Source organism: Macrobrachium nipponense, chromosome 32 (genome assembly GCF_015104395.2).
Source record: "Macrobrachium nipponense isolate FS-2020 chromosome 32, ASM1510439v2, whole genome shotgun sequence".
NCBI classification, from domain to species: Eukaryota; Metazoa; Arthropoda; class Malacostraca; order Decapoda; family Palaemonidae; genus Macrobrachium; species Macrobrachium nipponense.
In genome coordinates this window covers 70143780-70171041 of record NC_061094.1, presented here as the reverse complement: position 1 = coordinate 70171041, position 27262 = coordinate 70143780, and the positions used below count along the sequence as shown (strand labels likewise).

At 37.4% G+C, this 27262-nt stretch overlaps 1 protein-coding gene across 2 annotated transcripts; it reads right to left on the bottom strand.

Moving 5' to 3' along the window:
* Positions 1-199: 199 nt before the first annotated feature.
* Positions 200-25065, bottom strand: LOC135207576 (CCAAT/enhancer-binding protein zeta-like). 2 transcript variants are annotated; one of them, XM_064239422.1, is made up of 19 exons: positions 24953-25065; positions 15942-16127; positions 15264-15401; positions 14591-14699; positions 14096-14287; positions 13070-13266; positions 11030-11265; positions 9592-9727; positions 9007-9209; positions 8124-8271; positions 7322-7582; positions 5770-5970; positions 4853-5006; positions 4449-4581; positions 3760-3935; positions 2766-2921; positions 1804-1862; positions 1182-1332; positions 200-746 (listed from the first exon to the last, which is right to left on the bottom strand). In XM_064239422.1, the coding sequence occupies exons 2-19, from the start codon at positions 16101-16103 to the stop codon at positions 475-477; spliced, it is 3084 nt and encodes a 1027-aa protein (XP_064095492.1). In that variant the 5' UTR covers positions 16104-16127; positions 24953-25065; the 3' UTR covers positions 200-474. The 2 variants fall into 2 exon arrangements, with proteins under 2 accessions (XP_064095492.1, XP_064095493.1); XM_064239423.1 differs by having other exon boundaries at positions 24943-25046.
* Between the last annotated feature and the right edge of the window lie 2197 nt (positions 25066-27262).

Here is a 27262-nt window from a genome sequence, read left to right as displayed (position 1 = left end):
ATTCACACCTGACTTCTCAGGTCAACTGAAAGTTTCAGTAATGGCCTTTTGTTATGTACAAATGCTATCCCACAAATGCTATCCCTACACTCAACCCTCCTTGGGTGGCAGAGTTTTGTACAGGTTAATTAAACTGTATGTTACCTAACTGCATATCTTGGACATACAATTGCTTGGTTTATAATACAAAACAAAAACCTACAAAATTAGCAACAACTTTATTTTAAAACACATGCTTACCTCTTAACAATATAGTAATGGATCTTACAGTTTTATATTGTCATATGCTATTGTTTTACATATTCAGTGTGACTATTCCCAAGATAACACACACTGCCGATATATACATTTATGAGAGGACAGAACAATCTCTGTACAAAACTAAATGTCAAAATCTGTTCTATAAAATGATTCGTACATCATGAATCAACAACAGTTTAGGAATAATTAAGAAACATACTGGCTGCAAACAGACTATTTTCTTCTTCCTCTTTTACCTCTAGAGGAGCTTTTACCTCTGAAGGAGCCTTTACCTCTGAAGGAGGTTTTACCTCTGAGGGAGCCTTTACCTCTGACATTGGGTTTATGCTTTGGTCCTCTGACCAAGTTTTTGAAATGATGTTGACCACCTGATCCTCTCGATGGTCTATTTTGTCCTCTTTTCTTCCACTGTCCTCGATTTCCGTAGCGACCGCGGTCACTCATTCTGTCATTGCGATCAACTTCCCAATTCAACTGTTTGGCATCTGTGAGAGAATTGAAAGATTGTCATTTACCTACTACAGTTTTGTGGGCATCTGAATAAACCAAGATTTTAAAACTTAAACTCACTGATATCTGTAAGTTGATACCTCTAAAAACAGTTCTGCTTTGCTAAAGTAGCACAATCTGATGACTGAAATTGTGTATACAATGTTCTTGCTTTTAATTAAGACTGGAAATTTATTAAAAATATATTACATTCTACCAATACTGTATCTGACAAAAATAAACTGGAGCTGCATCTCGGCAGATGTGTAACACTCACTTATGAAGTGCTATAGAGAATAATTATGACGCCAATTTAAATTATCCCCTGCCCATCTGTATTCAAGAATATAAGAGAAAATAGGGCTAACCACAAGAGACCCAAGTTCAAGAGGAGTTTTACATTTAAATAATTTAAATCCTGCCCTACTTACGAGCATGATCCTTATTAGCAAGTTCCCTCGATGTAGCTGTTGGAAGACCGGCATCGTCTTCTGCATTGTCTTCTAGTAAGTGAGCAAAATCATCTGCACTTGCAAACATAGACTCCAATGAATCAGACTCTTTCTTTCCTTTCTTCTGAAACTGTAAATTTTGAATTAGAATAATGACCATGAGGAAATACAAAAAAGTACTGTATAAAATATCAATATTTTGAGTATACAGTCGACCCCTGTATTTGGGGGGGGATGCATACAACCCCCCCCGCCATGAATAGCTACAAAACGTAATACTTGACGCCCTCTAAAAATGCTTACAATTGCCTACTTTGATAGTTTAAACATAAAACAACCCCTACAGAAATGCTTATTCCTGAATACATTTTAATAGTTTTATCACAAAAATGTATAAGAAAATACTGTAATTGGTGAATATTTCTCTGAAAAATACTGTGAATAGGAGAATTTTCCATGAATGTGTGTATACATTCTATAAAAAAAATCCATGAATAGGTGAAGCCACAAATCTGGAACCATGAAGCGGCGGGGTCTATTGTAATTCCTCATACTTAGAAATAAAAAAAATATATTTCTAAAAATAAATGAAAAGTTATACCTTTGATTTTCCTTTTTTCTTGACTGTTGTAGGACCATCATCATAGTCATCATCATCATCTAGAAACAAACAAAGCAATAAAAATATATGGTGCACAATTTGCTATTTTTTTAAGTAATTCATGGATTTAGAAAATAGTTTAGTACTTTATTTTCAAAATAAAATTCAGATTCAGCACAGAAATTAAATTGCAATGTCTGTATGAAAAATACAGTTAATAAGTTTTTGGGCATCTGTATCTTTTGATACACTGAGGAATACTCTATGAAAGCAATGATAGTTTAAATTTTTAGAATGATTAATTTCCAGTTTGGTTTGTTATAATATAGATAAAAGCCACAAAAGTATATATGTAGTTCAATACTTCAAAGGAAATGTTCAGGATTGGCAAATCTTGAGAAAGCAAAAATATCATACCATGATAAGAAATAGGATTGGTTTTGAGGTAAAGGGTACTATAAATACTTCTTGAGCAAGTGACGGTGCTCTGCCATGGTACAAGATCTACGACATGGGAAACGGTTGCACAAAAGTGATGTCATTTAGATGAATGAAAGGGTGGAATTGGATAAATAATCCAAAAGTGTTAATTTTGAGAAGTACAGTACAAGAGGAGCTAATAATAAAGGAGGAGAAACAGTAGCCATACTGAATTATAAGATTAGGACTAAGCAAGTAGTAATAATAATAACAAACCGTCTAGATAAAGTACTATCAAACTGCTGGTCAACCAGTAAATAAGATTATTAAATATTTGACTAATTTTGAAAATCTGAACTTTAAAAAATGAGCATCAGTATACAAAGTTCTAAATTATAAACAAAGCTTTCATCACACAAAAATCCAAATCACATACAAACTATTTACAAAGAGAGATTTTTTGTCCAAATCCTAAACAAATCTTGTCTTAGATTTGAAAAGTTTTCTTGACCACTTTACACATCTGGGTACTGATTTCTTACCTGAAAAAGCGACATTTTCTTCGTCAAAGTCCAAGTCTTCCTTATCGCTGCCGAAATCATCATCTGCGGAATCATCGGAATAACCTCCAAAAACTGGTTCTTCATCATCACTGGCACCTAAGTCCTCATCACTTTCCATAGCGTCTTCACCTGAACCTGCATAATGCAAAACTTTTAAGCAACATGAAGCTAATATATATGGAAAAGAGAATAATATAAAAATGTTATACTACTAAACTGCCTAATATATTCTACAATGCTTTAAAATATGTATTAAGAGAGTACTGTAATATACAAGATAGAAAAATTGCTTGTTCAATTTTTCCAGTGTGATGCCACTATGTTATTGAAAAAGAATAATACAGAAAGCATACGAGATTTATAACTACATATAGTTTTTATTTGAAGGTAAAAAGCACACTCAAAATGTCTAATAGAGTCTCCTTCAATTTCTTCAGAATAGAGGTTACCATAAATTTCAGAAAATATGAACCGAGAGATGTACATCCCTAGCACAATGGTCACAAATGCCAATAAACTTCCAGACTTTCACCTCAACTATGGCTGAAACATAAATTAAAACAAAATTCTATAGGTACAGTAAATGCCAGCGTTCCAAAGTCCTCCTGATATGCTGATCAGTAACACCAGATGCAAGTCAGTCACCGTTTAGCAAAGATAGCAAAAGGTGTTTGTTGTGAAGTAAAGGATTAGTCCATGACCATTCTTTCTTGGGGACAATCAAAATATAGTTATCACAAATGGTTTGAAAACATTCAAAATGCATAAACATTATGAGAAGCAATAGTAAATAGGATGGTTATTATCCCTTTTTTTCTGTGGTTGTTGACACAACCAGCAGATTACTGTACTTTACCTGAATGATACTCCTCCCATGCCTTAATAGCTACAAATTTTAAAACACCTTTATTTACTTGTGTAAGTAAAGCATATGTACATCTAAATTTGAAAAAATAACACAAAGAGAACATACCCTTAGGAACACCAGATGTCCCAGCAGAAAAATCTATATCTTCATCAATGTCTGACTCGTCACTTTTTACACCACTGACTTTATTAAGGTACTCGTCAAATTCATCATCATCCACGCTGTCTTCATCATCATCTTTTTCCCTCTTTTTTACCTCAGTTTTGAATTTTGTAAAATAGCTGGAAATAACCAAGTAACAAATGAAAATTAGGTAATATTCCACAATAATGTGATAATTTAAATTATTAATTTAAAGGAATTATTGTTGCGAGAGGAATGTAAAAGCCATGGTTGCATTTCATGGCTCTGTAATTTTTCATACCAATCAAAAACATTACTGCACTACAAAATTTTGTTACTGTAATGAATTACAGATGAAGTTTTCTACAAAATATTTAATCAAAATTATTCTTGCAAAAGGCTAGTTTCCACACAGCCACGTAATATATGTCTTACTTTATATCAATCCAGAAAAGGTTAAAAAAAAAGAAGGACAAGAAAGCCCTACCTACTTGGCTAGAGCAACAGTATCAAAGGCCTACAGAATTGATAGATAAAGTGTTTCATAATCCGTAAGAAAACAATACACCGATTATAACGATAAAGAACCCTTTAAAACAAAGTTAAACTATAGTGAATAAACATATGAACCTAATTTATACTTTTATGATGACAAAACTTAAAACACTAACCTATGGAAAAATTTTTGGTCTTCCGGGACTGCATCACCCTCTAACTTAATGAAATCACTACTATTTACAGCAATTCCTCGTGCACCATCTGGAGTGTAATAAGCTCGACTTCCAAGCGTAACTGCAGTAGGGTCTGTAAATAAAAATTTATTAAAACTGGCTAATGTGGACTTACATTTCAATTTTACTTGCAATACGTATGACCTTAGTCTTTGGGAATATCCATCCAATAATATTGTTCAACAAAGCCATACAAAAAGTAGAATGATGGAAAAGTAGTGTACCAGTGTAGACAAAACTCATACTATGAATAGGTCAGAACACCTAATCTGCTCATTTAATAGGTACAATACGTATTGCAATTTCAATTTTTTATTTCATTTATTAAGCAAAAGGGTACCTACTCATTTTTTCAACATCCTTCTTGGGATTCTTGTACACAAATCTATCTAAGAATCTAATGAGAGTAAAATCTTGTAAAGGATCCCCAGAATAGGAAACCAATTCTCCGTTTATAATTTTTTCAGCAAAGACAGCAACCGATGGGTGGAAGTGAGCCTGGAAAGAAAAAAAAAAGTGGAATCGAGGATTTCGAAGATATTTCTTACAGCTCAAGATACTAATATCTGTAACATCCTTTACTCACAAGTAAATGACCTACAACAACATACTACTGAGGGCTCTTATAAAAAAAAATAACAAAATATGGTGTCGCACACACGGAAAAGAACTGCCTGAAATGGTCATCCCATCCGAGTACAGTTAGAATACCTTTAATGGACGTACCCAACCCTTTTCTCTGCCTGCTTAATACTAGTCATTTACTATTATTCTTGCATTATTATTACTATACTATGTTAATTTCTTTTCTATACATTCCAACCAAGTTGTTGCAAGATATTAGTACTACTTTGATTCTTGAAATAGCTGTTCCAATTCATTGCTTGACTCATGACTGAGTAGCATATGATGGAACTACTTTTCTCGAAACATTCTCTAGTTTGAAGTAAAGCAATGTATTGAATAATCTATTATTTACTTTTAATTGATTCAACCATTAGACCCTTTTACTGTAGTTTCATATCAAAACCTTTCTTCAATGTTTGTCTTGCCTAGCTATGATAGGGCATGCTATGGAACATAATAATGCTTAGGCTATCCTAGAGTAAATACATGTAGTTACAGGTGAAGAGTGACTACAGAAAGAGCAAATAAAAGGTATCACTATACAGAGGAATGTTTTGATGAACTAATGAATGCTGTGATGAAAAATAAGAATGCAATTCATCTGGAGAGCAGAAAAATATTTTTCCCCACATACCTGTAGAAGTAGCAGTTCCCACAGTGAGGTAAAGTGTGCGCCACAATACTGAGGGTTACGTAGGTATGGATCATAAAAATTTCTTTTCAATGTTTTTGTTGTAGAAGTATTTGAACAATGAAACCAAGATGAACTGTGAGGAACAGGCACAAAAACTGACTGTGACTTCATACAATCAGAGTCGTCATCCTCATCTAATTCCTGTAAGTGCATGAAATAATTATTAACCTGGAGACATTTATATACAAAGCTGTCAAAAAATTTTCAAAAATACATTAAACATAAATATTTATAGGCATAATTTTACTTTAATTCAACAATTAGACAATGATATGTGTACTACACAAAGAAATGGTAAGGACAAAATACTTTAACACTACAGATAAAAATATTTCAATATTATATACGTGTACCAAGAATTCGGTGATATTTGAGAAAGAAATGCAAATAGGTAACATAGAGGGAACAAAGTACTGATTCAAACATAAAGCTAAACACTAAGAGGGAATGATCTTTAAATTTATATCAAACTAACAATACCAGTGAAGGAAGGAAAACATCCTACCATATTTTCACTGGCTTAATTTTTTCTTGTTGTGCAGTAATGTGGACTGTAAAAATTGTTATTTTTCTGTTTGCTGTTGCTAAACATTAAAAACCCAGAAAAAAATAACTTGCCTATAAGGTTAAACAACTACAAACCCTCTTGATCACTATACTGTTTCCGATTACACTGTTATTCATTGATCCTATTGCACTGTTGCAATGGATTAACTGACAACTGCTATTGCTGGGAAAATTGAAGCCACTGTTTTGGTAAATTTTGTTTAAAATATAAGATACTAGAAGGCTGCTTTATTCTTTTTTAAATGAGATCTGAAAACTACAGCAAGGTCAAGCAGAACACATGAAAAGTTATATGCAAAATACATTGCAGCAGGGAACTAAAGGGTTGTGCAAAGAACATTAACTAGTACAGTATTGCCAACAGTATACTGTTATTGGTCTGGGAGGCTGCCAACATCCATACACGAGTTCTACATTTCAGCAATAGCAAAACAAGATATGAGGCACATGGCATTAATTTTATAATTTCCAGAGAATCGTGGAGTTGGAGCACATTAAGAGATCAGTCAGACCAACAGCAACTTTGTTTTGTGCAAGAGGGGAGTGAGGTACTTTACACAATGGCCATACTGCTTCAAACAATCATGTTATCAGTGAGTACTGAAAAGAAAACTATCCAGTGAGTAACCTGGTCAAAAAGTAATACTCCATCAATTTCAACAAACCTGGACTTGAGGTCATTTCATTTCTAATGCTTTAAAGAACAACCAAGCAAAGCAACCAACATGGAAACACATCCTCAGCCTCTATGTTTGGAGAAGGCTGTGTTTGTACTTTTAACAGTGCTTAAGGGCTGGCATGATCTAAGTTACAATTAGATTTTAGAGAACAACTTGTTTTCTTGGTATATCGTTATACTGCTGAGCACAACATCACATAAATGTCAAAAATTAAAAAGTTTGAATTTCCATTTCTCTCCATATACCTGCTTATAATGATCAGATTCCTCCTTTATATCATATTTCTCAACAGGATCAATTTCTTCTTTGACTTCTTCTTTCATATCAGCTTCAACGTCAGCGTCATCTACATCTTCAAATGTCTCAAAATCATCTGCGTCTCCACAAGCTGGATGGCTCTGCAACACTGCCTTAACAGCCTCAATCATATCAGTTTTCTCTTTCATGATTTCAGAAATGAGAAATAAGATTCCACATATCAGATGAGGTGACTGATACTGGGCAACCTGAAAGAAAAAAATAAAAACACATTAGGGATAATGAAAGACTAAGTACAGCATCATGTATAAATTTTCAACAAAACTTTAATCTAGCTCTGCAATACTAATACGTATAGGAATCTATGCATAAAATAATTAATTTCTTGAAAATCCTAAACTGTATATGGAAATTAGGAGCGTATAAGAATTAGTAAGTTGCTGTGAGTATTTTAGTGTTTGTACTACTGTCTGATATATCAAGTATGTATGCCGTATCAATGTATGGATCTGAACATTGTTCAAGCTAGTATTTGGTTAAAGATGTTAGTAATTATTTAATAATAAAACTGCGAAAAGTTTGTTTTTTGATAACGAATAACATGACAACATTCCAAAGACAAGTATCAGGCAACTGACCCCTTAATGTAGGGATAACGGTGGGAAAGAAGACAAAAGGAAAAAACAAATAGGTCGTGAAATAATGATCCAATGTTATGTACACAATAAGTTATTATGGTAACTCATTTGTAAAAGATAATAATAGTATTAATACTACAAAACACCCTACCTGCAGGAGTCTTTTCACAAAAGCCTGACGTCTCTCCAGTGAGTCATCTCGCGCCATAGCCTTAAATACCAGATTTAAAAATGCAGCATTCCCTGATGATGTGCCGAAAGCTGGATCATGTATCTGACCATAGAGGGCCTGATAGAAGCTGGAAATGTTCAAAAGGATAATTCTATACGCATCATTTTAGGACTCATAAAAATTAAATGCTGCTCATATTGACAGAGCCATATCTTCAGGGAGTGACACTGGTGTTAAGGTAGCTCACATACAAAAATACACCAGCATGACATGATCAAAGGAATCACAGAATTAAAATGTCCATCATACCCTAAACCCATTATGTCAAACTGTATAAGAATAAATTAATAAATTTCCATCACAACCTAAGCCCATAATGTCAAACTGTATAAGAATAAATTAATAAATTTCCATCATAACCTAAGCCCATAATGTCAAACTGTATAAGAATAAATTAATAACATAACTCAATTATGTAGGTTAATATAAAAATAACTTAATAACTCATTTATATAGGTTAATATAAGAATAAATTAACAACATAACTCATTTATATAGGTTAATATAAGAATAAATTAGTAACATAACTCATTTACATAGGTTAATAAACTCATTTGAAAGAGATAATGAATGCAATGGTGTATTTTGGCAGCACACTATCACAAAATATGTAATGAGTATATAAATTTTTTTAAAGTTTACAGTTCACTCTTAAACGCACAAGGAAGAATTTTACATCTGGTAACATAATAACGGAAATGTCAATAGTAATTTTTCCAAAAGAAAGGAAGCAATGAGAATAAACACATCATAAAAGTTTAATGAAGCAGTTAGGAAATCACAAAATGTTGAGCAAACTTACCGGTCTTCAACTTGATCTTTGCTGGTCACTACTTGATAAATAAGCTGCAATGCCTGCGTAGCTATAGCAAAGTTCACAATATGGCAAAGTTTGTAAAGTATTTGAAGCTGTTCCTGCAGGGCCTCACCTTGCAGACGTGAAAATGGAAAAGCTCTATTTATCCCACGCAACAATGCAGACATCATTCTTGTGTCAACCTCACCCTTGAACAAGTAAGAATAGAGGAAAGTTCAAGCCAATGGGAAAAACAAATGCATACCTACTACGAAAACATCTTGATTAAATTTATTGATGATCTAAAACTTAGTAGTAAATGCGAATTATGAATGACTACTACAATCTGTTCCAAATCACTGGTTTACAATTGTTTACTTAATTCAGGATGTGTATACATTGGTACAGCTTGGAATGGTCCACTTTATCTGTCTGATTTAGCCACAGTTTCATGCACCTTGTTTTCATAATAGTTCCAAAATAATTAATCTTTGAGATGGTTAACAACTTGGCAAACATCTGTGTATTAAATTCTATAACTTATAGGTATGGGAATAAAGGGGAGATGCCCAATAATACTTCTCAACATACCTTCTTTGTGCAGGCCTTAAAAAAGCCAATGTAAAGTTTCAACAATTTAGCAGCAAGCTTGGAGTCATTATTACCAAAGATGATGTCTTTTAAATAACACAGAGAGTAGTACTGTGTTTTTGGAGTGACATTGGGTCTGCAATGAAAATACAAATTAATAACACAATGAAACTTACTCCTACATTATATTTATAAGGATTACTTAGGAAAATAAAGATAAGTAAGGTACAACAGTTCTTGTGATTTGTCCAAAAAGCAAATTATTAATTTTTTGTAATAATACAAACATCTGTAGATATTGTTCACGGGACTCTTTAGCCTTAATATTGGGCAAAATTAATTATACTGAATCCTGCACAGCAAACACATGCTACTAGATTAAAAGCACATTTTTTCATGCTAATGAAATATGTCCATTCTAAGTCTTTTATTCCTTATTCTGCAAAGTTATGCAGCAGTCTTCCTAGCAGTGTTGTGGATATTTATGTTAGTAAGACCCTAATATTCCTTTTATTCTAAAGTGTCGTGCATCTATTTTGCCTTAAATTTTTTTATCACCCTCAAAGCTGTTTATGATTGCAAACATCTCTGTAGATTTGATTATCTTACTTGCTAGATTTTTTTATCATTGATACATTATTTTATTTTTTTTATAGATACTCTTATTCTTGGAAAACTTACTAAGTCAGTGGAGTTTTGGAATTCTTTAATTTAAATGTATGTTTATCCTGAATAATGATAATACCACAATGACCACATTTCCTCAATGCCAAACATGAAACTTTCAGTACTGATTTATGAAAGGCTACCAGATAAGTAGGAAACTAACCCCAACACCCAATCAAGCATGAAAGATAAAACCATCTAATTAGCATAACATATGAGTTACAGACCAATCAGTGGCCAGGAACTATCCTGTGGCAGTTTATATAATGTTAAAAATTTTAGTTGATCCAGTGACAAGTTGTATACTTGTTGAAAATTTGAATACTTTAATAAGTAGGAGTAAAATAAACTCCAATTCATCTCTTGTAGATAAGGAAAAGAGTATTTACAATAATAATAATAATAATAATAATATTAATAATAATAATAATAATATTAATAATAATAATAATAATAATAATAATAAATCTGTCAGCAATTCAACACTCAATTTGGTACAATAGTATATGGATAAATTGAAAAAAATAGTAGCATGCTCATACATTTTCCAAGTTACAATCCTTGTCACGATGAAAATATCCTACATTAAGAATTTATCTAAATTATACAAACACTGTCGTGGGACACAAGTCTCTTGACAGAGGAAAATAAACCTAAAGCAACGACAAATAAAGCGGCATTTTAATCCGTAAGTAGTTTACCATTTTAGCATCATGCAAAAATATATGGTCAACTTTCTCTGCAATTTGCAAAGGAATGATCAACTACTAACCTGTACAATAAAATTTCCACTAAGTTCACCACCATATTTTTCATGTGGGGACATCGCTGTAGAAACCGATGGAGTGAATACATGGTTTGAGAGGCCACTTTCCTAGATGGATCGCCCAATTTGTTTATTATAGCTTCCAACACAAATTCTGTATTTTGCCCAGGATGTTTTGTTACAAGATTTACCAAACTTTTGATACCAATTATCTTTGTGTTATCTACTGTATAGCTTGTTACCTGAAAATCAGTATATAATCAATGAATTAGTTTTGTATGGAACATTGTTCCTACACAGTAAATGCTACCAAATGTCCATGAGACAAAATTATATTAAGTGAAAATCCATGATAATTTTGCTTTAAAAGCTGCAATAAAAGGAAAAATGATTCAGTGACATTTTGTTTATTCTAAAAGTTTTCAAAAATGAAACTAAACATAACACAATTTAACATCCTTTTCAAGTTTCATAAACACAATCCTCCTATTTATGTCAAGTACAAGGCAGGTACAAAAGAGCAGTGCTTAGATTTATTTATAAAATGCAAACTTTGTAGGATGCAAGAAGCCAGACAAACCAAATAATGAGATCCTTCTCTCCTATTGGCCAGCATCCCTCCCATCATGCATCTACTATGTACACGTGGATGTGGTGGCGTGCCTCGGCCACTCGGTACCAGCATTGTTATAGTACGCACGCGGTATTCGTTTTCGGGATCGTCAATGTGTATTTAAAAAAAAAAAATTTTTATATCTTTTCACAGAAAATGGAAAAAGAAGAGCACCTCTTGAGTGACGACATATATGATATGATTGACCTAGATCTCTCTTGTGGGATAAGTGACCAAGATCTCTCACATGGGATAAGTGATCAAGGTCTGTCTCATGGGATAACTGGAAACTTTGCAAGGTTGGTAGAATCTCCACTCCCTGCTGAACAGAGGGTGTTGACCAATCATTTACAACATCCATACCAGTATAATCAAGGCACTTCAGTTTATGTTGAAGGTCAGCACCCGAACATTCAGTACCCAAATCAGTTGCAGAGAGAGCATTTGTTTGAACAGGGTTTTGATGGACACCAGGGCCAACAGAGTCATGAGGTGCAAAAAAACGGCAGAAATTAAAGCCGCTTTTCATAAAGTGCAATCATTTGTAGAAGACACCCCCCGAAAAGGCTCACACAGCAACATTGTTAAAAGTAGGCAGAAGCAATCTTCCTTGGATAGTTACGTATGTATATTTTTTAAAGTGTACGTACGTACATACGTATCTGCTGTTTGTCCTCCTCCTCCTCTGCCGCCACTTTCGGAGATAGCCTCACTCAAAAGGTAAGCTTCCACATTTTACGTACAGTATATTTCTTGTTACCATGTACACTAATATACACTTTATTTAAAGGTTATATTTTGCATTTTTTTTTTTTTATTAATTTAGGTATTGAATGGTCCAAATTGTTGTAGTATTTCATTGTTTATAGGTCAATTTAGCTTTATTATGAAATTTACTGGGGTGTTTTTGGAGGGCTTGGAACGGATTAGCCATTTTACATGTAACATGTGGTCCTAGATACGAAAACCTCATGATACGAAGGGCGCCTCGGAACGGATTAATTTCGTATCTCGAGGTACTACTGTATACTAACCATAAGGACAACCTTGTACCACATTACGACCCATAATTCGCTGAAGACAGACAACATTCTTTAATTATTCTATTTAAGAACAGCCAATTAAAATTTTGAAACCAAGCTTACTTTTTTGGAGAACATAAAAAACATTGAATATTACAAGAAAGCTAGATGCTGTTCATAAGGCATCAGTGGGTAAAAAAAATCACTGAGTTAATACTCACTGCTTCAGATATTTTGTTTTACCCCTTGGAATATTGTTCTCTTGTGAGATGTTAACACTTTTTTTGTCTTCTAATAGAATTGGTTTCTTTTCATCCAACAGTTGTATAGCTCATTTAATTTTGTTGTATAAATACATTCTAACTATAAAAAGGCATATGTATTCTTAACCAAAGACTACATAAGTTATACCTGTGCAAGCTGTGAAATAAGCCTCTGGAAGGCACAGAGGAGTTGATCTTCAAAGTACCAAAGAGCAAGCTGTTTCTCTGCCTGTTCCCTATTACTTGCAAGCAGAGGCACAAGGCAAGAAAACTTGTGGTCCTCAAACCTTCGGGCAACTCTTTTTTCAGGAAGAAGTGTGGTATCAAGAAGCTTTTGAACTGAATCTAAAAAGAAAAATAAATAAAATTTAATATGACACCATACCTCATTATCATCATCACTGCTACATAGTTTAACCGAGCCACAAACCAACACAATAAGCATGGAATATATTTACCACATACATGTTATTCATCCTAATCTGTAACGGCACAATAATCACTCACTTAACTTCATTAACACAGGCAAAGGGATTGCAATAAAAGGCATAATGGGGATAAGTGCAAAGCCAAATGCTTAGCCTCTGTTAGCCTACTCCAAGCTTTTAGGCTAAACTTAGAACTTACTTAGCCTACCTTATGCATGTCAACATTTTGCCAATGAGGCAACAAAACGAAACAATAAAAACAATTCACTAGCTTCAAATTAAAATATGTCTGTACATGACAAATGGAAACTACACTACAATAGAAAGTTTCAGTGCCTATAACTAGCCTTGGCTAGAGTTATGTATATCTTAGTTTAACCAGACCACTGAATTGAACTGATTAACAGCAACGAGGACATGGCCTTGGCTAGAAAGAACTGGTATGTTTTACATAGATTATATTTCTGTTTAAATACAGGAATAAGCTATTGAGTATAAAGCAACAGAAAACAACATTGGAAGTATACATTAATTTTCTTATAAAAGTATACCTACCCTTCCATTAGCACTACAGAATATATTCCATTCCAGCACTATATAATGTTCTTAGACTTCCAAAAAAACAGATAATAACAAAATGATTGATTGCACTTACAGCCTTCAGGAAGTAATGATTTGAAAGCATGGAATACAAAACCAAATGAACAAAGACTGATATACAAAATTTAAAAAAAATGTATAAATACCTAATGCTTCTTCAAATTCATTTTTGGCTTTGGGAGATATCATCGTTATTATGGCATTCAAGTTATGTAATGAGTGAGCAGGAGACTCCATGCATCGCAGAACGTGGGCTGCCAGCTTGTCACGGAAAGTGCCGACATTGTACACAGTCTTGCGGAAATCCATGTCACCCTTTTTCGAGTGTCTCTCTTCAACTGAAATGAAGTATTCAGGGTAATTATTACAATAATTCATATCTTTCTAATTCTCTTATATTGAATATTTTGATGTCACTGAATTCAGGCATACAAAAATCTTACAACTGAAGATTAAAAAAGAAAAACATGAACAATGACATAAATATGCAAACTTGGACAAAGAAACTTGAGTTTTGTAACTGAACAAGTTTAAGTTCCTCATTTAAACTAGAAACATTAAACAATCTCTCAGATCTTTAGCTTTAGGATGGAATTTTTTTTTTTAGAAAATCCTTTGTTTACAAATGAATCGAACCTTACTTTTCTTGTAATTTTCTGCATCTTGGCTAAGTATTTTTGAGGCAATGTCTTTTAAATCCTTCTTGGTTAAAGGATCAATTTGTACTCCTTCAGGATCCTCTTTAATAAGCTGTAAAGAAACAAAAGAATTAAGTAACTAAACAGCAAATTAATGATAAAATGTTTTCAAAGATATTTAAAAAAGAGGCATAGTTAAATGTTTACAAACAGCCATAGTTCACCTGAAAAGGCTTCAGTAAATGTGGAAATTCTTAAGTTTCCTACAAATTAAATAATTTATATTACTTATGACTGATGCAAGCAAATTTTAGCAATACTGGAGAACCAATAAATTTTTCTCCACAAAAGTGAGAACCTGAATTGCTCCTTTGTCAGAGATTCTACTGGCCATCTAATATGCATGAATCCAGATCTTATTGCATCAAAGTAACACATAATGCCCAGTTATGATTAGCATGAAAACAACAGAATCAGAATCTATCCCAAATTACCAAAATCAAATTCAGATTTAACATAAAAATGAATAAAACCTGGATTATATACACCATACCAAATGGCAACAGTGAGAACTTGAGATATATAACAACCACTACAAACTCATGACAAGATGACACTACGGAAACATGCTCATCAAGACTACCTATATCGTACCATGAAACAGAAAAGTGCTTACCTGCTCAAACCAACTGATTCCACTTTTAATAAGAGTAGTAGAACGAGGTTTGTAGTTAAGCCACAGCACACTCAGCTTAACCCTTAAATCGTCCCTCTCACCTTTTTCAATTTTTATTTTGTCAAGAGGTACTGGCAACTGAAAAGATAAAACAATTTGAACCCAGCGTATATCACATGGAAAACTGAAAGGTAATTTAACAGGTTAGGAATATTGCACCACTGATATATTCACCTTAATCAATAAAGTTAAAAGAACAAAAATAATCACAATGCTGTCTAAAAGAACGTAATACAGTACTACTCCATAAACACAGATGAGTGACGGACACCTCCATTGTAGTGGTAGGTCTCACATATAACATACAATATCCTTCACTCTTATGAGAATTCATCAGTCAGTTCTGACGCCATATTTTTGGGAATTACCACAAACAATACCTCTGTTATTCATAGGCACACATTTACAATTACATCAAATTTACCTGTTTTAGTGAAATGACTGTACCTAACTCTTTATGATATTTCTTGTATGTACTGTGCTTCCTTGTGAAACTCCAAGAAAAACTACCATAAAATTATCTGACACTGGAAGTTATCTCTACAAAGAAGACTGGTATTTTTCAAATCAAAAGTCCAAATCAAAGTACTTTCAGAAATTCTATTTGACAGTTCTTACCTCTTGTTTTACATCAGTTGTAGTAGATACTTCTGAGTCCTGAATCTTGAATTTACTTTTCTTTTTCTTCTTTTTCTTGAGAGAATGAGAACTTTCATCGTTGGTTTTTGTAATATGTGCAGTGGACTGACCGTCTGTTGTCTCTAACTTTATCTTCTTCATGCTAAAAGAAATTTTCAAGAAGTCCTGAAAGACAGAAATACTTATTGAATACAATAGAATGAAAACTTGTAAAATTCACAGGAAATTCATAATGAACTTTGAGTAAAAATGATATTGTCATGTTACAATAAAGTTTTATACATACTTACCTGACAGATATATACTTAGCTATAGACTCCGTCGTCTCCGACAGAATTTCAAATTTCGCGGCACACGCTACCGGTAGGTCAGGTGATCTACCGCCCTGCCCTGGGTGGCAGGACTAGGAACCATTCCCGTTTTCTAATCAGAATTCTTCTCTTCCACCTGTCTCCTGCGGGGAGGCTGGGTGGGCCATTAATCGTATATATCTGTCAGGTAAGTATGTATAAAACTTTATTGTAACATGACAATATAATTTTTATACATTCAACTTCCCTGCCAGATATATACTTAGCTGATTAGCACCCATTGGTGGTGGGTAAGAGACAGCTAACTACTGAAATAGACAGGTAAACAACATATGTTGTAGGTATTAATAAACCTTGGTTCCTACCTTATTAGGCTGAAGACTTCGCGGGCTACTGCCTTGGAGTCTGCTTAGCCTCAAGAAGCCTCAGCGAGATATGATCTATGGCTAAGAGGTTCTTGTGGGTCTGCCAATGGGGTCTTATCCACTTACTCGGCAGAGCCTAAAGGCCTTTGTCATTGGGTGCTATTCCACTAACATGACAATACACCTTGTTCAAGGAGCACAACACCGATCCCGATCACCTGATCCTAACATCCATGTTAGTTCTAAGATTGCAAGGAGTTATCCCCGAACTCCTTACAAACAACCAAAAACTCGAAACATAATTACACTTTCATTACAAAATATACAAAAAAAAATTTTTTGTACTCCCCTACTAGCCATACATACCCTTGATCCCCTACCAGCAATGACACTATGCTCCCGTGCGACATCAGTGAGCTTGCTAATAGAAAACCAAGCACATATCTGACAAGAGGGTTTATGTACGATAAAACACAATATTTAAGGATCAGTCTTTGCTCCAAGACCCAGCACTGTATCTGCTGATACAAATGGACCTAGCGAGAAGCACTTCTCATAGGTCACTCTCACATCCTTCAGATAATGAGATGCAAACACTGAATTGCACCTCCAATATGTAGTCTCAATGATGATTTTTTTTTTAGAGACATATTCTTTTGGAACGCCAAGGACGTTGCTACTGCTCTCACCTCATGGGTCTTGACCTTTAGAAGACCGAAGGATTCCTCCGAGCAGTTCTTGTGAGCGTCCGTAATTACGCTCCTCACAAAGAAAGCCAAGGCGTTCTTGGACATGAGTCTTTTGGGGTTCTTCACCGCACACCAAAGACCTTGTTGACAAGCTCCCATCTGTCTCTTCCTCTCTAAATAATATTTAAGAGCTCTCACTGGACAGAGAGACCTCTCTATCTCTCTGCCTACGAGGTTAGATAGGCCTTTTACCTCAAAACTTCTGGGCCCAGGTTTTGACGGTTTTTCGTTCTTTGCCAGAAACATTGTCTGGAAGAACAGATGGCAGCATCTCCTTTGAACCCTACTGTGGAATCTAGAGCGTGCAATTCGCTCGTCCTCTTGGCTGTAGCGAGAGACACCAGGAATAAGCATTTCCTAGTGACGTCGCGGAAGGAAGCCAGATGTAAAGGCTCGAATTTATCCGATGAAAGGAATTTCAGTACCACGTCTAGATTCCAACTAGGTGTTCTAGGAGTAGCTGCCTTTGAAGTTTCAAAGGATCTAATTAGATCGTGTAGATCTTTGTTCTTGCAATATCTAACCCTCGATTCCTAAATACTGAAGACAGCATGCTTCTGTATCCTTTTATTGTTGAGACAGAAAGGTGTGATTCCTCTCTCAGAAAGAGGAGGAAATCGGCAATATTCACTATAGAGGTACTGGAGGACAGCTTCTGACTCTTACACCACCTCCTAAAGACTTCCCACTTTGATTGGTATACTCTTCTCGTCGAAGCTCTGCGGGCTCTAGCGATAGAGCCCGCAGCCTTGCGAGAAAACGCCCCTCGCTCTGACAAGTCTTTCGATAGTCGAAAGGCAGTCAGAGCGAGACCTGGGAGGTTGTGATGAAACCTCTCGAAGTGGGGTTGTCTGAGTAGATCTGGTCTGTTTGGAAGAGATCTGGGGAAGTCCACTATCCACTCCAGTACCTCTGTGAACCATTCCTGGGCTGGCCAAAATGGGGTATTAGCGTCAACTTCGTGTTCTTCGAAGCTACGAACTTCCTGAGCACTTCCCCCAGGATCTTGAACGGGGGAAAGGCGTATGCGTCCACACCCGACCAATCCAGAGAAACGCGTCTATTGCGAAGGCTCTCGGATCTTCCACTAGAGAGCAAAAGATCTCTATTCTTTTGGAGAGGAACGTCGCAAACAGGTCTATGTGAGGTCTCCCCCACAGGGACCAAAGACTTCGACACACTTCTTCGTGTAGAGTCCATTCTGTGGGAAGGACCTGATTCCTCCTGCTCAGTCTGTCCGCTCTCACATTCTTGATTCCTTGAACAAATCTTGTGAGGAGAGTTATGCCTCTTTCTTCTGTCCAGGTTAACAGGTGTCTTGTTAACTGAAAGAGGGAGAAAGAGTGCGTGCCTCCTTGCTTGCGTATGTAAGCCAGAGCCGTGGTGTTGTCCGAGTTTATCTGTATCACTCGCCTCTGACTATCTCTTCGAAGAAACTTTAAGGCTAGGTGTATGGCCACTAGTTCCTTGCAATTGATGTGCCAGGACACCTGTTCCTTGTCCAGGTGCCTGACACCTCCCTTGCTCCTAACGTGCTCCCCATCCCGACTCCGAAGCGTCGGCATATAACACTTGTCTGGGTTCTGCAGGGCAAGCGATACGCCTTCGTTCTTTTGAAGAGGAAGGATCCACCACTTCAAATGATCCTTTACCTCTTGTGGAAGCGGGAAGATGTCCGAGAGTTGTCCCGTCTTCCAACTCCACACCCCTTTCAGGAAAAACTGAAGAGGGCGAAGGTGAAGCCTCCCCAGAGAGAAGAACTTTTCTAGTGAGGACAGGGTCCCTAAGAGGCTCAGATAATCCCTCGCTGAACTGTTCTTTTTCTCTAAGAAGTTCGAGATTTTCGACAAACCTCGAGTGATTCTTTCTCGCGAAGGAAATACTCGAAAACCCCGAGAATCCATCTGAATCCCCAGATAGACCAAGCTCTGGCTGGGGATCAGCTGCGACTTCTCGAGGTTCACGAGTAATCCCAGCGATTCTATCATGTTCCTTGTTACTGATAAGTCCTCCAAGCACTGAATCTCCGACTTGGCCCTGATCAGCCAGTCGTCATAAGTAGAGGGAGATGTTTTATTCCCTCTAGGTGAAGCCATCTTGCACTTCGCCATCAGGTTGGTGAATACTTGCGGAGCTGTAGACAGACCGAAGCACAGAGCCCTGAATTGAAAGATCTTGTCTCCTATTACAAAACGAAGATATTTCTTTGACAAATGGTGAATGGGAACGTGGAAATATGCGTCTTGCAAGTCCAGAGAGACCATCCAATCTCCTGGACGAAGAGCCGACATTACTGAGGCGGACGTTTCCATGCGAAACTTCTTTTTCTGAACAAAGCGATTCAGAGCGCTTACGTCCAGAACTGGCCTCCACCCCCCCGATGCCTTTGGTACTAGAAAAGGCGATTGTAAAATCCTGGGGAGTGTGGATCCTGCACAAGTTCGATGGCCTCTTTTTCCCACATTTGTTCCACCATTTGAAGGAGAGTCTTTCTCATTTCCGGGTCTCTACCTCGCTGACAGTTCCCGAGGCGTAGATGTTAGGGGAGGGCTGTTCTCGAGGGGATTACATATCCCTTCTTTAGGACCGACACTGACCAAGGGTCGGCTCCCTTTTTGCCCATACTCCTGCAAGTTCAGGAGTCTGGCGCCCACTGGTGCTTGAAGGAGCAACAAGTCATTTGGATTTCTTGAAGGGCCTAAAGGAAGACCTCCCTCTCTTATCAGAGCTCTTCTTTCTGGCAGGGGGACGAGCCGCTGTACCTCCACGAAAGGGCTGCTGAGGAGGACGAGAGTCCTTCTTAACCGCCGACACAGACAGGGCGTCCTTTTTTCTTGGACGTTTGTGTTAGTAGGTCCTGTGTCGCCTTCTCAGTTAGCGAGCGAGATATATCCTTCACTAACTGAGAAGGAAACAGATGATCCGATAGAGGGGCGAACAATAAAGCAGTCCTCTGGCTCGGAGAAACCCCTTTCGATAATAGGGATCCATATACTGATCTCTTTTTCAGGAGACCAGCACCAAAAAGGGAAGCCACTTCACCCGAAACCGTCTTGTACTGCCTTGTCCATGCAGGACAGGACGCTATGGAGAATCTCTGGGTTTTTTTAGAAACTCCGGATCTTTAGATTTGTTGGCCAGAACTCCGAGTGACCAATCCAGAGAAAGTTGAACACCTCTAAAGTGACAAAAAGTCCCTTTAGAAAGTGGTTCAACTCTGAAGTGCTCCACGTCGCTCTGACCGATCCTAAGGAGTGACGTCTAGAGGCCTCCACTAAATTGGAAAAGTCCGCATCTGCAGAGGCAGGTAGAGAAAGACCCATAGTCTCTCCTGTCCCATACCAAATACCTCTCTTTCCATGTAGTTTGGAAGGAGGCATGAGAATAAACCATCTTTCCTAACTCCTTCTTCTTGTCCATCCAAGAATCTAAAGAATGGAGTGCCTTCTTCATCGATATAGCAGGCTTTCATTTTCAAAAAGGCCGAAGATTTTGCCACAGCCGAGCTCGAAAAGAGAGAACGAGGAGAAGGAGGAGCCGCCGGACTAAGAGAATCTCCAAATTCTTGACAATAATGAGGCTAAGACTTTATACACTCGATAGTCCCCTCATTAGCAGGAGGTTCGTCATCAGACACTCGTCTAACCCTCGATCAGAAGAAGGAGAAAGTTCACGTTTGGAGGGAGAGTCCTTCCAAGACTCCTACGCTCTGAAGGAGAGGAGCTCCTATTTGGAGAAGAGTCATAAACTCCAGGAACGAGTCTCCGACTCCTGCCTCCTGGCTCTTGACTCTTGCCTCCTGACTCCTTGCCTCCTGGCTCCTGACCTCCGCCTCTGACTCCGACTCCTGCCTCCTGACTCCGGACTCCTGGCCTCCTGACCCGCCTCCTGACTCCTGCCTCCTTGACTCCTGCCTCCTGGCTCCTGGCCTCTGACTCATCCGTTACTCCTGCCTCTTGCCTCCTGGCTCTGCCTCCTGCCTCCTGCCTGGATGCCTCCACACTCCTGGCTCTGGGCTCCTGCCTCCTGGTTGACTCCTCACTCCTGGCTCTTGGCTCCTGCCTCCTGGGTGACTCCTCACTCCTGGCCGGTGCCAGACGTCTGATAGGTTCATCCAGGTTCGTACAGGAAACCTCACCTCGAGTAGGAGTAGGCGATCCTGGCGGCAGATACCTCCATACGTCTGGAGGATCTTTTGATCGGAAGGGAAGAGTCTTCCTTCTAGGAGGCTCCTTTGACAGAACTCCTACAAAAGACGAAATCTGCTCTTGCATAGCCATCATGAATCTCTTCGTAACCTCCTCTTTATCCTCTTCGGGAGGAGGGGAAGGAGGAGGGGAGGAGTCCATAGCCTCCACCTCCTGCCTCCTTCTCCCTCTGGTTGAAAGAATGGCTCTTCTTGCCTTCTTCACTCCCGAGGGAGACTCCTCAGGGAAGTTTTCTGGCTCGAATCAATAGTCGGAGCCTTCCAACTCCTCTTGAGTGGCCGAGATCGATCTGAATCTCTCCAATCACGTCTCGGAGATGAAGATCCCGACGACGAAAAACACTCACGCAGGACGCTTTTACAATAGCGATCCTTGGCAGTCTGGGGTGTCACAGAAACCGCCGAAGGGACACCTGATCGGTGGGGATTCTCCACAACCTCCTTTCGGTTTTTCGACATTCCTTCTCCTCTGGGCATGTGAGCTTGGAAGAGGTCTAGACCTAGGAGCGTTGCTGAGCCGACCAGATGCCCCCTCCACTACACTGGGGACACTCATATCACTGTCCACTGAATAATCACTAGCCTACCTTGTATGGCAGCCATTTTGTTTTCCATCAACTTGAAGGCTGCTTTTAGATCTGCAAGTTCTTTTTGCTGAATCTACAGGTTCTGCAATAGGAGAAGGGGCTGCAATGGAAGGAGAAGTAGCAATACTTACCCTTGGGGAAGATCCCAAGCTAGGAATTAGTTCAGATCTAGAACTACTTAAACTTCTATAAGAAGCCTTCCTCACTCTTTCTCTCTCTAACTTTTTTAAATAATTAGTTAGATTCTTCCATTCGTTCTCATCTCAAGTTCTCACATTCCTTACAAAGTATTAGTAAAAGAACATTCATACTCCCTGCAACCCTTGCATACCGTGTGAGGTCTACCGAAGCTTTCCGGCAACCTCACCTTACAGCCTACATTCACACAACGTCTCACAACCATTCCAGAGTCAGACATTATTAGAGAAAATTCCAATCAAGTCCCAAAACAGTCCACAAAAGCGTATGCCAATCCAAAATCCAGATAACGTCACCAAAAGTCGGTTCAAGAAGATCAATTGCCGGTGAAAAAAGAAAACCAATCGAGAGGAACCAACAACAATGTTGATGGCCCGGGCGACAGAAGAATTCTGATTAGAAAACGGGAATGTTCCTAGTCCTGCACCCAGGGCAGGGCGGTAGATCACCTGACCTACCGGTAGCGTGTGCCGCGAAATTTGAAATTCTGTCGGAGACGACGGAGTCTATAGCTAAGTATATATCTGGCAGGGAAGTTGAATGTATAAAACTGCAGTAATTAAGGTATGTGTCCTATCTTTGTCACCAGTCTCACACTAAGTTGTTTAATAGAAATTGAGATGGCATTATCTCTTGAAATGTATATAGAAAGCCTTTCACATGTAAATATCTATACCATAAAATATCTTAATTTCTCTGAACGATAAAAGTAGCCTCTAACTGAAATAAATAAAACAAAGTCACCATCTGAGGATACACATTTTAACCTGGGTAAAGATCGTAAAGATCAAATGTTAAGAATTATCCTATTACTGTATAATCAAGTTAATGCAAACAATGTACTAATCATTTAACTCTCCCATGCCTAATACAATAGAAAGCAAATGAATGCTTTTCAGATTGCAAACAAATCTTTATAAATGCAATTACATATCTATTTATATAATTACTTTAAAGTAGATAAGAATCCTGTACATTAATGAAAGACCATAAATATCATGTGCAACAGACACTACCATACACAAAGACATACCTAATCAAAAGGCGGTATATGTTCTGGTCGGCAACTGATGGGAGCTACAACTGATTACCCTATGCTGAATTTTCATGTATTCAAGTAAAAAAAAAAAAATCAACCATATGCCTACTTAGCCTTTGGGGATATGAATTGACGTAGGTAGAACTATAGTATAACTCTGCATGGCTTGTTACCTTGGAAATTGAGTTTTTCTCTAATATTTTGGTTGCTTATCAAGAATGCAACATTACTTTATGGGGGTCGATTGTAATTGACCTCAGAACTGATATGTTATTGTATGCTGAGCATCCTGGAATGTCTATCATGCATGTGCAGTGTTATAGAGAAACTTTTGGTGAAAAGTGGAGTTTCCTTCACTGGGGGTCCAGGGCTAAGTAACAAGGACTACTAGGTTAGGTTAGTAAAGTAGTTCCTTTTATAATAGGTTTCCTTACCCAATCTCTTCTTGAACATATGGTTCCCATATGCCTTGCTTATTCACGGAACCATTCTAGGGTGGCCATCATGACAATAGGCTAACATGTCTGTTCTCTCCCCCTGTTTTACCCCACCCCAAAAAAACCCATTCCCAAAGTTTACCCAATAATGATGCAAGGTTAATACCTAATAATTGACCGCCCATAGACAATACCACCTCCTTCATCAGCAACACTAAAAGTATTGAAAATTGGTAATTCTAGGCAATAAATCCGCACGGACTGCAAGGAACAGTCCTGCGAATATGAAAGCCACTAAGGATTGGGGCCTCCTATATATTTCTCCGTATTTAGTACTAGTCCCTGGGGGTTAATTACAGTCGACTCCCTCAAATACTATAGGGTAAAATACCAAATGGCCAGCCTCTACCATAGTGCCCACCTTCCTGAAAATCGGAAATTACCTACTATGGCCTTAATTTGTGACTTAGGAGAAAAACTGATTTTGAGAAGAAAGTAGAGGTCTCGAGGTGTTGCTTCGACGGACGCTGGCTCTTGACTAATGTCTATCCTGGGTTACAGGACATGTTAAAATACTTTTTCGGGAAGGTGGTCACGCCACGGTAGTGGCTGGCCATTCGGTATTTTACCCTAGGAAACTGTAGTTTCCAGAGAAACACCAGACACGGAGTCATTACCTAGATCTACCGAAAAATCAATTTCAAAGTTACTCAAAAGCCGTGTGGAGTTGTTCTATAGTTTTATCTTAACTTAACGAAGGACAGTCTGACGGGTGGTGCCAGTCAGAAAATACAGGTCCGGTAAAGTTAAGACAGTCTATAGCCTAGCTAGGTAGGAAGTTAGAAGGTTAAAGATGATAGTCTATACTAGGTTAAAGGTAGGCATTTCATACAATTTGGTTGCGTTACGCATCCACTTCGCTGCTTTTCTTTAAATGAACATCAATCATAAGGATGCTACGCCGAATCAATCATAGCCTAAGCATGCCAAGTGGAAGTGTGCCAACATTATTAGCATACTTTATCTAAATCTACGTGCAGCAACGTATTCCCAACTAAGTTAGAGTGGTTAAGAATTCAGTTCTTACCGCTACTTACGCTATAATGTTATAAAATTGGCGTCAAAGTATTAATTAACGACGATTTCGTCAGAGAAATGAACACGAGCACAGATGGAGAAGAATATGTAAACATTAACGCATGTTACTTGGTATTGTTCATTTAGACTTGAAAGTAGATATAACCAATTTTGGTGTATTTTCAGGGGAAAAACTTCATTAAAGCCATAAATATTAATAAAATAAATTATTATTATATATATTTGTATTATTTTTTCATGTTAATATAAATTTAAATAAATTCATTTTCACGGTTTGACAAAATTCTGAAATAAACGTTTCCGATAGGTTTAACTCTTCTTCTTACTATTTGATGGCATCTACTGAGGAACATTTATGCATCGTAATACGGAAGAAAATCTAAATGTGCATTATGACCTACAATTCTTTTACTGCGGTTTCCAGGCCACACCACACTCCGCCCCACTTTCTGATAGTTCTTGTTCAAGTACGTCTGAGTACCACTGTCTACCATAACGCTTTTAGTGGCTAACAGGAGCCCACATGGGCCAATCAAGTACTACTCTATGAGGGTTGTGTAAAGGACATTTCCACGCCATCTCCATCCTCCCTTCTTTAATATCTCATCTAATTGATGAATCTTTCACAATCCGGCACTTTCCATCTCCTAAGTTCTCTAATACTGATTTGACTTCAACCACTATAAATTCTTCCATAAGCATACTCGATCCTTCTTTACTTTCTGGGTAAATTTTTTTCTTGTTTATTTTATTTTATTATTATTTGCCAGATCTATAATTCGATATCCACGGTTTCCACCAGACTGCTATACATTCCTGATGTTAATGCAGTGTTAAACGATTGCTTACACCTACTCCTACTCAGATATGGTTTCGAAATTGCAAATTAGTTTCGATATCATATTGTAAAAGCCTGTTAGCATTCATCTTCGAAACTTTAATTTCAGTTTTGTGTTGCAATGAGAAGCTGATCACCAATATACCAACATATGTTCCCACATTCATAACACTTTTCGTAGTTTCTTTCTTGATCAATGGCTATGTGATCAATCTGGTCCCCATGAATGCCATCTGGAAATGTTTGTCTGTTTACGGAGGTATTAGAAAACGATTACTTGCAGGCATGAGATTATTTGCCACACAGAAAATAATAAATTGCACCCAATTTTTGTTTGCAATGTATATGTGGCCTTCCTTGCCCATTATATCCACCATACCTTCATTATTCCCAGCAACTTTTGTATCTACATCCCCAAACAAGATTCTGATACCTCTCTGGTATTTCATCGGTGAAATTTTGCAGTTCTGTCTACAATACCTCTCTTCATTTCTTCGGGAGTTTATGACTTGGTACATAGTACACTATATATATATATATATATATATATATATATATATATATATATATATATATATATTAACATTGGGCTATTTTGACTTAGTCTTGTGGACGGTAATCTGCTGCACGCCGTTCTCCAATGAGTCGGAGCCTTTTCCACATTTGGCATTAAGCTCCTGCCTCCTTTTCTTTCTTTTTTATTTTTTTTTTTTATTTTAACCAATTCCATCTTCTCTTCCCGAATAGATGCACACATTACACTATTCATGTATACTCTTATTCTTAAATAAGTAAAACGTCCTGTCCATCTTTTGAATCCATTTTAGCTGTTGAATTTGGGATATTGTATTCATATTTTCATTCTATCCTTAGTTTTTATAAACGAGGAGATTCTTAGCACCTCCTGCGACTGAGTTCTGTGAGGTCTCTTTCTAAATTTAGTTTATCCATAACCCTGGCAGGATTCACTAGTTAATTACACAAAAGGAAAGCCAGTTCAAATCAGGATTAATCCTGGTTCAAATAGGCACGCAGTTCCTGGCTGACTAAGGCCAATGACCTCTTAGTTTTTAATTTAGGTCACCCACCAGTCATTAAGAGTTGGAGCAGAGGAGACCACTCATTCAACTCTTAACACAGCAGGTGCTCGTACCGAGATCTCAGGGCTAAACCCTTGAGCTGCCAGGTGGTCCAGGTGGAACTGGTGCTCATTAAGTGGAGTGACTGGCAGCTTCCTGAAGGTATTAAATAACAAACTTTAATGATGTTGATTTTCCTTTTCGACTGAAGGTTTATCAACACTAAAGCAGTTATCGCAAATGTTGTCCATATTTGTCCAGATTGAAGTAAATTTCTGTAAGGTTGAAGAGTGGGGTTTAAACTTAATAGGTAGGAGTTAGGAGACTCTTGGAACAGGAAGGAGGGAAAAGAATGCCAAAGCTTAGCAGTTAAGGGACAGAAGTCATTGGCC